This window comes from Erithacus rubecula (genome assembly GCF_903797595.1).
Source record: "Erithacus rubecula genome assembly, chromosome: 1".
Lineage (NCBI taxonomy): Eukaryota > Metazoa > Chordata > Aves > Passeriformes > Muscicapidae > Erithacus > Erithacus rubecula.
This window is the reverse complement of record NC_136658.1, coordinates 36,031,438-36,044,278: the sequence shown is the minus strand read 5'-3', so window position 1 is coordinate 36,044,278 and position 12,841 is coordinate 36,031,438. Positions and strand designations below refer to the sequence as shown.

The window sequence follows — 12,841 nt, the reverse complement described above, 5'->3', positions numbered from 1 at the left end:
ACCAACAAAATACACAGAAATGTCTGGAATCAACTGCTTACACTAAATATCCACAAAGTAACCAAATAACACAAACTACCATTGGCCAATATATCTCTGAAAGGCAGGAGTGGTTATACCAGCCAGCCCATAATCCACAAGTCTTTTGAGAATTCTTTTAATACACACATCTCAAATTGCTCTGCAGCTTTCTTTGCTCTTTTCGCAGCTGGACAGGAAAAGAAAAGGCTTAAATCTGTTGCCTAAGATAAAATGCTAAGCAAATGTCAGACCTGGGCATGAAAGCCAAATCTCCTTTCTGCAAGTGTCCTGCTGTTTTTAGGGAGAAGCTTTTATCAACACAGTACTTCAACATTCTGACCCATTCCTTGCTGTCACAGATAAAGGAAAGACATCACAGGGGACAGAAAGTCCTTCTGAATTGAAAAGAGCCTGGTCACTGCTGTAGGTCACCGCTGTAGGTCACCATTTACCCAAAAGTCCTTCTCACCATGCATTCGGTTGCTGGTCTGGAAACCTTCATCCTCTTTGTCAACTGTGTCTGGCTCTAAGCAGAAGGTGTTTATATTCTCATCAAGGTACCAGCTGAAGTTTTCATCTACAATGCTAAACATCAGGGCAAAAGCATTAGCAGCACCAGTCCCTTCTATTGTGGTCTCATCTGCAGTTCCTAAATTGCAAACAAAAAGGAAAGTGATAAAAAAAGCCTGGGACAGGATTGAATTTAAAAATTACAATAACCTTGACACACTCGAGGAAATACAGTTCTTTGCCCATAATCTGCAGGGCAGAATGAATTTCACCTAATTTTGCCCTTCTAAGTAATTTTGACCACTCTCCAACAGACTTTGAACAGATGAGTGCCTCCCAAAGGCAAAGCTAAGCTAAGTCAAGCTGGAATTTCAGTTTCTCTTTGGTCCAACATGAGCACAAGCGTCTGCTGATATCTGTTGTCACATTTCCCCACTCTTTGGCCCATTGCACCCAACCCTCTCCCTTAGTCAGTGTTAGCATCTGTGTTCCTGCACAGTGAGCCAGATCATGAGCTGGATCTATCCAGAAACCAGTGACTCTTGGTTTTTTGACAAGGAATTGAGGAGTGATGAGTGGTAACCTGCATTACTATTAACACTGAAGTGATGCTAAACCACAGCCCCTGAGTGGCCCTCTAAACACTGTGGCTCACTCTCCACAGACTGACAAGGAATCCATGAGCATTATCTAGGACCACTTAATTTTATATACTAAATATATAATACTTAAATATATAATACTTATTATATATAAATATATAATACTTAAATTTTAAAAGGCTGAAGACAGGATGAACAGAATTTACTCCAGCTAAGTTCAATGTCTTTATCTCAGTATCTATTTGGGAAGCAGCCTGAGACTATAGGACTGGTGATACTGAGTAGTCTGTTATTATCCACTGGTGGGTGTAGACTTCATTCCAATCAATCTCTGATCCCATGCAAACTTCCTCTGCCCTCTACGGGAGGAGGCTCCAAGTCTTGCTCTCAATCCTGTGCCCACCACCACTGGAGCATTAGAGCAATGACATCATGTAGATATCTGCCTTCATGAATTCAAGGCCAAACACACAGATAATCTGGCCTTTCAGTCTAGGATTTTTTGGAATATGCTGCTCCTTGCTTCATGTGTCATCTCGTAGTTATCAGCTCAGCGTCACATATTCAGTTCTGTGGATTTCAAAGGCTCTCGAGGAGAATGTGAGTCTGAGACATTTTAGTTGTGTGAGTTAAGCTGGAAACCAGGCCTGTCTTTTCCACATTAAAGTCTTTCTCTTCTTCACATATACAATCTACTCCACTTTGAAGTACTGTATGAAATCAGGGCTGATTTTATACTCTGGGAGTTACTGAAAAGAGGTGGCAGAGTTACATGTGCCCAGCGGGAGAGGTGGCAATGGCTCAGCTGATAAAGAGGAGAGGGCTGGCTCATGATGGCTCCAGCACAACATTAGCAGGCCATAAAATACACAGGACAGGCTGTTCAGTGCACATCCCCATATGGTTGTGAGATATAACTTGTAAATAAAAATAAATACATACTCTCTGTGTGGAAAAAATTACAAAGATTGGGCTTTCTAATACGTAAATGCTAATGCCAAATTCACCCAGCCAGCTCTAATTTGATTTCCTGAACAGTGAGTCCTTTGCTATGAGCCCTTTGGTCATCCTGAAACTTCCCCAGATTGGATTGAATGCTTATTTTTGGTCTCAGCCACGACAGGGTGGTCACAGAGCATGCTGCAGTCCCTCCACCAGCCGAGGCAAACCTATCATGAAGCCAAAGGAAGAGGGTTATCCCAGAGCTACAATACCTACCCTGGGATGCTCCTGGAATGGCCCATCTATTCCTTGCCCCTTTTTATGGGCTATGTAGGGATAGACTCTAGACCATCATGTTTAAACCTGTAAGCAAAAATGACTGTTAAGATGCCAAGCTTGGCAGAGGGGCTTGCTCTATCCGTGTTCCCAGCTCAGTACCTTTTTTACACACCAGCAGAGGCCCAATTAAACCAGATGCAATATCTCTTGGTGTGTCAATGTGAGAATGGTAAATCCAAGTCAAGCAGTTTGAGTCTGCCAAAGTTGGGGAATAATCTTTCCTTACTGGCCATGTGTATGTGTAATTTCCACCGGGAACAACAAAGTCGTCCTCTTTGCTTTTACCGCCAGTTCCATCAGGGTAAAGTGCTCCTAATACATAAAAAGGAAAAATGAAGACTTTAGCCATCCCTTAGTTGTTTTTTGTTAAATAGATGTGTAGTTTATTCTATTTTAACTTGTATTTATAAAATAATAACAGCACTTACAAATACAGAATCACTGAGAAATTATGAAAAAACTCAATTTCTGACAATCTCACCCCAAATATAATGGGGATTTAAATCCATTTTTTATTGGTAGATAAAGCTTTAAAATGCATTAACAGGTTCTATTTTTTCATAGTCTCTTCATGTCATCTAGAATTTTGTCATCTAACAGTGTGTATTTTTTCACAGAAAACTGATGAGAATACTGTCTGTAGGCACATCCACACAATCCTCTAACAGAAATGCACGTGCACAGGTCTGGGATTTTGAAAATTAGATCATGTCTGTTATAGGCCAAAAGAGAAAAAAACATTTAGTTGCAAGAACTCCATCTATTCAAACAGACTAGAGGTAGAAGGAAGGAGGGAAGATGTTTCAGTGATTTATGATTCAGAAAAATAATTCAGGCAAAAAGACCCATCTAACCTGTTTTAGTACTGGATTTATCCCAGGTGTTGAAAGTTCGTGGCAAAAAGTTTTGAGATGATGCTGTTCCTGGTTTTAGTCATCAACTGCAACAACTGATGAGTTTATGAGAGGATGATCTAAAGTCCTCTGATGTCAATGTCAATAACAATAAATACTTGGACAGACTTGTAGTCATGATATTAATTACTCCAGGGAAAAAGAAAGGAAAAGGCAAGACAGATTTTACCTTCAGAGTCCTTGTCATAGAAGACCCCATGTGGGTGCACAGAGTATGGGCGGGAAGCAAAGTTTTTCAGATGGATGATAAAGACATCCTCTTCTTCTGCCTTCAGGACTGGGCCAAGGAACCCCAGCCATGCTGCTTTGGGGATCTCCTGGGAGTAAGTGTCATCTGTGAACTGCCTAAAAATTGCCTTTTTGTACACACGTCCTATCCGGTTGGCTCCTCGTGTTGCGTACACGCTAGCAAACCTGGTGTTGGGAAGGGAAAATATGAGAGACAGCAAACCTGTCTAAAGAACTGATCAGATAACTGGTGCTTGCAGTGCAGACAAACAGTTCCCTGGGACACATCTCATGGCTGGTGGAGTTAAAGCTCAGGAGTACATCAGGACTGGACTAGCAGGGCCCAAGCCCCTTTCTGTACAGTAACAACCATCCCACTTGCAGATCTTGTCCTCAGCACAGTTGATCCAAGCATTCATTGAGGACTAGCCACTCCAGCCTCAAGCTGCTCAATATTAACAGCTTCTCCCTCTTCTGAAGGTTCAAAACCTCACCTCTGAAAGCATGACTGTTCAGAAGGAAAATAAAACCAAATTAAGGTTTTTCAAAAGCCAATAAGAGAGATTCTAATCAACCAGCTTGACTCCCTGGAAGAGTAGCATTAAATGTGTTTTGCATTAAATGTATAACTTCCACATTCCAGAGTCTGTGTTTATAACAACTTCAAGTGATGGAGAACCCACCATATGGTCAGTGGTTAGCATATTATAACTTTAAGTACCTGCTCCCTTCGAAGCCTAAATTGCACTTGCATTCTAATATCATCCAGTTCCACATTACAACCACTGGTTCCAGTCAAGTTTTCTCTCAGATCAAAGGAGCCACATACCATCAGAAACTTCTTTTCTATGCAGACACTTGCATAAGTTTTAATTAATTAATTTGCCTCCTACCCTTCTTCTGAACAAACCAAGCACAGTGACACTCTTTATGCCACAAATCTTACGCAAAGCTCTCTTTTGAAAGCAAATATTTCTCTACCCCTGTCAAAGTTTAAACACAAGAACTCACACAATAGGCAAGTAATATTCCAGCTAGGACCAGAGATGTTGCCAGACAATATTTCTTACATATCTGGGAATCAATTTTGCCCTCTGAACTATAACATCATGCTGATAACCCATGTTTATTCTATGTGTGATGATATAAAATCCATTTTTTAATTCTCTCCAGGTTACAGCTGGTAAATCTTCATCCCTAATTATAACACTCAATGAAGGCAGAAATTAAACCCTTTGCTACACACCAAGCAAGGGATTGTGTGACCAATTTCACCATAATTGACCGTGAGCTTTTCTATTTCCTGAAGATTGCTTGAACCTTCATGCTTTCTTCAAAACTCATTTAAAAGTTGAACTAAATTTTCCTGAAATAAAGCAATTTCACATTTATTGTGAGGCTTTTGACCGGTCAGTTCACTTGATTAACCAATTTTGTTTAGATTCTTTTGTGAAGTGCAAGCAACTAAAGTGGTGGATGTCACATAAGTTGAAAGGCATAATTTGCTTTAAGTTCTTCACCATGACATCCACTTCTGCCTCTACCCAAACCTTTTGATGATGCTGTGATTTCTATGGCACCATAAACACAACATCCCATACCTGTGATTGTTAAATCTCCACAATCACTGTCTAAAACAGACCCCTGAAGTGATCCAGATATAAAAGCTTACAAAAAGTACACTTTTTTCATTTGAAATATGCACTTTATAAAAAGCCATGTGTTTTGGCAGCAATTAAAACATTGCCAGTGATATTGCTGGGGGAGAAACAGTGGGGTAGGATGGGGTGGAAGGGACAGAAGCTTCTCATTCTCCTTCTTCACAGAATAATGTATGCTAGATAAATACACCCTAAAAGCAGGGTTAAGGAATGAGTTATCAAGAAATCTGGACTTTCAGTGAATTAGCAGGTCTGTAGTCTGTGCACATAGCAAGACCTGGCAAGTCACACTACATTCACCAAGGAGAAGATACCTTCTATTGCCTGGGGGAAGAGATGCTGCCAGTGTTTACCACAGAGTGGGAGGTGGTGTCAGTAGGAGTGCAGTGTAAATGCACATGCTTCCTTACCTCATGGCAATATATTCACATGGCTATGCTCTAATTCGAATTATGAACTGATTTTTTAAAATGGTTTTTAAGAAGTTTTCTCTAGAAAAAGGTCAAATTGATTTTTTCAGAAAGTCTTTATTTTCAGGAGATGTTTTTCATCAGGTGTTTTTTCCAATTTTGCCAGCCACAAAATATTTTGGTGCAGTGGGGCCATGCTTTTGCCATGATGACAGTGTCATTATGTCCAGACAACATTGCATGCTCTCCCATAACACCCCTGGGATACACTGTCTCTTCTGAAGGAGGAGAATTGTACCCCAAAAAATGCACTTCTCAGTTAGGCTTTGTTAAAGGCTTCACATGAGCCTAACTCCTTTAAATGCACAGATTGTGATCCCAAAATCCAGTTAGTCAGTTCAAGAAATTGAAGTTCAAGAAAATTGCCGTGAGAAGCCCCTCTAGGCTTAGGCATTGAGAAAGTCTCATTGCCTAAAGCTGTGCTGTAATATCTGGGTCTGTGCTTGCCTCCTACCTAAAGCCATCTAGAAGTTGGGAAAATAAGGATTTTAGTGTCAGTTTTCTGAGAGGAGGACTGTTCTAATGGGTGCAGTGGGTAGCAGCTGCAGCCAGTCACAGTGTAGGTGATGCTCTGTGTGTTCAGAGATTGTTTTCACCACACCCTTTCAGTTGCCCTCAGTACCTGCAAACAGAGCCCTCTGGCTGTTGTGAGTCCCATTCTAGGTGCCTAGACTGCCCCTTTTCATCCAGGAGGATTTTGGGGACCCTCCTTACCAAGTAGCTGGTACCTCTGTGCCTCTTTACAGGTGTTGCTGTGCTTCACATTAGAGTGCTTACAGCCCTTTTACATATGGAATATCCACACTGGCTCTAATGCCAGGATATTTCCTGTCTGTCATCCCTCTGTTGTCACAAGAAGACAAAGCTTCTCCCTGCCTCTGCATATTCCCCTGCTCATTTCAAACCCCTTAATCCACCAGCTTAATCTGGCGGCTTTGTGATGCTGCTGTTTGAACCTCTTCCATCTTTCTGATCTGCTGAAGATGTAACAACTGCTCCTCTAAATTTTAACTATTTCCTTCCAACTTAGTTATCAACCTGCACTTCAGGTGAATAAAGTCATGTCAGCCATTCTTCTAAAGGGGATACTCCATCTCTGAGGTAGCACCCATGCAAACTTCCTAAATTCCTTCCTTCATCTCCTGCATACTTGAGGTTACATATAGAGATAAGCAGGTTTGCAAATCAGCATAAAGTATCTCTTTCCAACTAAGAAAGCCATGCAAATCCTGCCTTCATTTCTGTGTGTGATTTCGTTTTCATGCATGACCCCTCTCAGCACTTACAAAACTCCAGAGAAAGTTGGAAATGCACCTGAGTGGAACAGGGAATTATTAACAGGGAATTAACTCTAGTTCTTTAAAATAAGTGTAAGCATGATTATAAACATCCAGTTCCCTGCAATGACAAGCAATACAACTCTTCCACAGAAAGAATAAAGCAAGAGTGCCGTGTAGATTCTACTCCAAATCAAGACTAGACATGCAGACAATCTGCCATTTCCAGGCAGATCCAGGTGTGATGTGTAATTTCTACACCCATTTCTTTTATCACACAGAAGAAGTGTTTTGCCATAATTTTTACTGTGTTTATGTTACCTTTGATCTCAAGGCTACAGCCTAACAGAGGTTATGTTTTCCAAGAGGTGCTTACATGAGCACTGTGTTACAGAGAGCAGTAAGAAATGGGAAGACATCTCGTGCATGGCCAATCAAACATCTCTTCAGTGGCCTGGAGACAGATCCTCACAAATACAATTTCAAAGCCTCCTGAGTTTGTTTACTGATGTAATCACCACTGAGTGCCAAAAAACAGCATAGAATAGCTACTAAATGTGGAGTCCCAAATTTTCTCCTGTGGTTGACATTCCCAATAGCTACTGTACACTCCTGGGTGCAAATGTACGCATATGCAAAATTTCTTTTTATTGTCATTATTCCATGAAAGTTCCATACACTTTACACTCCTAACCATTTAAACAACCATCTTTATGGGTTTATCCCATAAAATCTGTAGATGATGAAACCTTCCTTACTCTCCTCCCTCTTTGCATACTCTGGGTTTAGGTTTACAACCATTTTATTTCCTCAAAGTCCCTGATTTTTCCTTTGGCTGCAGTAAGCCAGCACAGGGCACCAGACTACCACAGGGCTCCAGAACCCCTGTGGCATGAAACCTGTTCAAGGTAACCCTCCAGGAAACCATGACTCCTGTGCCCAGGCCAGTGCAATGTCTGTGCTTGAGGGATGGCTGGGGAAGGGGGACCAGTGGTGCCAGCTCACCTTTCCAGATAGCACCCTGACCACAAAGCGTCAAACAACAAAGCTGAGTGTCCTCAAAGACAGAGACACAAAGCCCTCAAATGATGTTTTAGGCTTTTTCTGACCCACATGAGCCACAGAGGTCAATAAAATCCATAAAATCTTAGATGAGGCTCTGAGGTGCCACTGGTGTGGTATGATGCCTTCCCTCCTACAATAAACTTGCCCCTGAAGTCAGTAACAAAGCTCCTCTCAGGCTTCATTAGAGCCAGGATTTCACCTCAAATACCCTTTTGATGTTGACCCTCCCCACAATGATCATGTCTGCTGTTGCAATTGGGTTATTTGGCCTCATCGTGACTCAGCCATTAGTGTAGCATCTGTGACGACAGTTTCACCGTCATTTCTCTGGGTGGGATCTCCTCATAGGCAAATTGCACAAACTGTGTTTAGTGCTGTGGTAACAAAAAACACCCGTTAGTGTTGGTGGGTGCAACACTTGGCCCAGACAAATGTTGGATTCGTGGCCTAAAGAGAAGAGATGAGCTGTCACATCAGGCAAAACTTACCAACATCTACCACCAGCAGAGCAAGATTTAAGCGTCCATCGTATAAATTAGCATCAAGTTAATTTCAAGGGATTATCACCACGCTTTAATCCTGAGGGCTGAGCTACAGTGGGGAAAGAATGACTGGTGGATGTCAAACCACAACACCTAGGTAAATTTTCCTCTTGAAAGGCCATTTGACCATTAAAGAAACCATCCAAGCTCACTCTCCTGTCGCAGCAATACCCATCACAAAATCTCACTGGGATCTGCAGCACATCCAGCAGCACTGAGAGCACCTTGTACCCTTTGTGTCTAGTCCAGCATGGTTTAAGGATGCCAGCTCTTCCACCAATTATGAAAGGTGGGAAGGGATGCTGACCACCTTCACAACTCACCTATGCTCAGTGGCCATGATCTGTACCTGCCATTTCCAAAGCCCTGTGTATTCCAGAAAATGTAAGTTTGATTTCTGAAGGGAGAACAGAGACTGAAATGTCTTGGTTTTACTCACTACACTCCAAATTATGAGAATTAGTAAAACAGCTTGAGGCCTCAAACTTAGACAAGACAAAGAGCAGAGATGAAAGTCCCATTAGTCTTTTAAAAGTACTGATGTCCAGCAAGATACTTATTCTGTGCAAGCAGCAGGCTGGCTCTGGAGCACTGTAGTAAGACAAGGCATAATAAAAATTATCATCCAAGCAGGATAGTTCTGCTAAGACAGGGCTCATTTGGGCTAATCAGCTCTGATGAGAGGCAGTGTTTTCAGCTCACACCCAGGCAGGTTCTGATGCAGCACCAGGATTCCTGGCTCCAGAGGCAGCTCACTCAGCACCAGCACAGCGGGAACTGAGCAGCACAGTCGTGTCTGATGCCAGAATTGGCTCACCTGGTTTCCAGCCCCGTGCTTCAGCTGCCAGAGCCTCCTTTGTCCACTTTACTACTGAACACTAAAGGTTGAGGATGATATTTTTGACTTTGGCAAGCAACATTGAAATCATCCTTTAAATGTCACTATCTGATCCAAGTAATGTAACACTTTCCACTGCACACTTGCTAATTCAGGATTTTCATTAAGTACTGAAGAATAATTATTTGATTTGATTATATCTCTCTCTGGGCTAGCAGGAATCAAAGGAAACATTCCTTTTAGTATATGCACCAATTCTTTTAAAGATAATCGGCTTGTCTGCAACCTCTTTATCTCCACTTGGCTCTCAATAAAACTGGGATAGTGCCCCATCAGATGGGTGCTGTGAGGATGCTTCACAAGGTGAGAAGTGCTTGGCTCAGCGAGCCTAAGTGTTGCTGCTTGCAGAACAGAGCTGGCTCAAAAGGCATTTCCATCCCTACCTGGAAAATGATCCTTAAACTTTGCTTATGGAACTATGTTTTAAAATATCCGTAGGAACCAATTAATTAGCTGAAAAGTAGCCCATTGTTATACTGCTTTAAATTTAAATTAGAGATTATCCTAAAGAGGTGAATAGTCAAAGTAGCTGTTTCTGGTTCACTATTTAACCCACATGCTTATGCAGACACACTATTATTCCAGAATACAGCACTTTATCCTGGCTCAACTCAATACGGTTTAAAAATGGAGACAAATAACAAAAATCACTTAGTTATTCTGCACGTAGGGAGTTCATGGCAAACATCTCCCCAGCTTTGAATGTGTAGTCTAGATTGAAATCCTCTGTGGGTAAACCTTTTGTAATTAGCATTCTGTAATTATTACATTGCCATGATGACTGAAGACATAAAGTATCTTCCATCCCTGTGTTGCCATTTCGTAAAAAAAATTGCATTTCTGTCACAGACTTAAAAGCAAATGTTCCATTTGATGTTCAGGGAGCACCAAGTGCAGACAACCTCAAAAGTACAATTTATAGAACAAGTCTCAGTCTCTCTGTGGTATCTCTCTATTGAAGACCTCTCAGCTGAAGTGGATTTATAAGTAGCTGCTCTTCAGTTAAAGCTGAACTACTCTAGTGAGAGGTCTTCTAGTTTAGTGAGAGGAAAAAGTTATCCTCTGCTATAAAGACTAGGAAAGTGAAAAATTCAGATATTTAATATAAATGAAGAACAATGTTGCCAGTAAGGCTTGTTTTCATGGGCTGGGAACAAACTCTTACCCTTAATTCTACCTATAAATGTAATACCTATTGACTTGGATGCCATCTGGGATCTCTAGCTATTAAAAGCTTAAGCATAAATTGGTGTTGAAAAATAAGATTCTTTCTCATTTCCTTCTTGTGACAAAACAGTTTCTTTTATGAAATTCATCTGGGAGTGATTCTGAAATTACTTACCACTAGAGATACGTCCAGACTTGCTTGGGATTTCCTGAAAAGTCAGAAAGTACATTTCCATTTCTAGCTTCTGGGATGCAGCATCTAGCTTCCAATGAGCCTCCAAACCTGGTACAGAGACCAGGACCTCCTCACTTACTCACAGCTCCCACTCCAATCTCAAGCCTAGACACTGAGGAAGGACCCCCAAAATGCCTCTAGTGTGACAAAAATGTCAATGAATTGTTAAAAATATTCCCACACATTTGAATCCCATGATGTAAGAAGGAATGCTTTTAAGCAAAAAGTGAGACAATTCAGATATAAGAAAAAAGTTTTTAACGATGGAGATGGTAAAACACCAGCACGCATTGCTCAGGGAGGTGGTGGATGCCCCATCCATGGAAGCTGAATTCAAATTCAGCCTGGACGTGCCTCTGAAATTCCTGACTTAGTTGAAGATGACCCTGAACATGGCGGGGAGGTGACCTTTAAAGGTCCTTTCCAACCCAAATCATTCTTTAGGCAGGCACCAGGGATCAGAGCCATCTCCATCCAACATCCAGGCCAGCTCTCCTGCTGTGGGAGGATCACACAGCCAGCCCCAGCCGTGTGGACATGAGAACAGACAGCTGTTCTCACTGGCCAGGGCACGATTCATCACAGTGCTCACCTGTGCTCCCCAGCCTCAGAGACCACCAGGAATTCTGTCTGACCATTCACTGCTGTGTATCTAAGCTCTTATCTAAGCACATTTCCAAAATGGAAGTCCCTACATGGATACAGGGACTTGTATCTCATTCGTAGGTATTATACACATCTGAATTTCATATCTTACCAAGTTCCCTAAATTTTTTCAGGGAAAATACTTAAAATGACATCATATGCCAGTAAACAGGGTTTTGTGTTTTACTGCAAAGAGTGTGCTTGGTTATAGCATAGTTGCAGTTTGCTTTTTGATACCAAGTCCCATGGATACCTGCATCTCTAGAAATACATGTGATTTTGAGCCCATACCTGATGCATTTTGACAAGTATCAATTCATTAACATCCTCTTCAAACACATGCTATCACCTCCCTTAATCAACCACGATGGAAGGGAAATCAATCAAAGCCTACTCTTGCCTTGAAGCTGAATTCCCATGACAACATCATCAGAATAAAAACAAGGAAAAGGCCATCTTAAGACATTTGCAGCAAAATAACCACACTATCCAGTTTTGGTACACCAAAGCCCCCAGTCACTTACTTGTCCTCTAAGAGGCTCTGCCCCGTGATCAGGTTTTTCCCAGACGGTGCATAGTCCCAGTTCTCCTCCACAATGCCCAGGTAGTAAGTTCTGGTCCTTGCTCCCACCAGTGCCCAGAGGCAGAGGAAGCCCAGGGCACGGAGCTGGCCACCACGCTGAGTGGGAGGCATTTGTGGCTCTGGCTGCAAGGCTGGCACCTGGCAGGGGCAGGCAGCAGCAGGAGGCACCACGGGCAGCTCATCCCTCCCTCCCTCCCAGCTCTGAACTAGTTATAAATAAGGAAGGGACAGAGCAAAGCTCCTCCTTTCCAGCAGGTTAGGACTGGGATAGGTAGAGAGCCAGGCTATGCAGAGCAGGGAGAAGGTTGCTGTCATGGCAGGACCTTTGCCAATCTTTTGGTTAGTGAGTAAATTGCTTGCTTGCCTGTCCAGGCTAGAGACAGCTGGAGGTTTTTAGAAGTTTGGATGCCTGTTAATCCTCCTTTTTCCAGACTAGGTGATATGGCATACTGTGGCAGAAGAGGGCTTAGTGTTTTTGCCATCCCCATGAAAACCCTTTTAAAACATTGTTTTTATTTTAACTTCTTTATCATGTCTGAGATTTCCAAAAACAGGATCCTGTCACCTTAATTGCTTATTTTTATTATACACTAAGGTATAATCCAGCATTTTTAGAGAGAGAAAAAAAACTGGCCAGTACTTCTCAGCATTTTCTGATCTATTTATTAAGAGTCCAATTGATTTAATTATATTCAGTTTTAGAATACCCAAAAGGAGGTACCTTTTTACAAGCATCCCTGAA

At 41.9% G+C, this 12,841-nt stretch overlaps 1 protein-coding gene across 1 annotated transcript in view; it reads right to left on the bottom strand.

Moving 5' to 3' along the window:
* HEPHL1 (hephaestin like 1) overlaps positions 1-12,210 on the bottom strand; it is a gene marked incomplete at its 5' end in the record, with an annotated part of 32,956 nt that extends 20,746 nt beyond the window's left edge. The window contains 4 exons of the mRNA XM_079319085.1: positions 491-670; positions 2,514-2,726; positions 3,498-3,742; positions 12,041-12,210. Coding sequence (XP_079175211.1) covers positions 491-670; positions 2,514-2,726; positions 3,498-3,742; positions 12,041-12,210 — 808 coding nt within the window. The remainder of the gene's footprint in view (positions 1-490; positions 671-2,513; positions 2,727-3,497; positions 3,743-12,040) is intronic.
* Between the last annotated feature and the right edge of the window lie 631 nt (positions 12,211-12,841).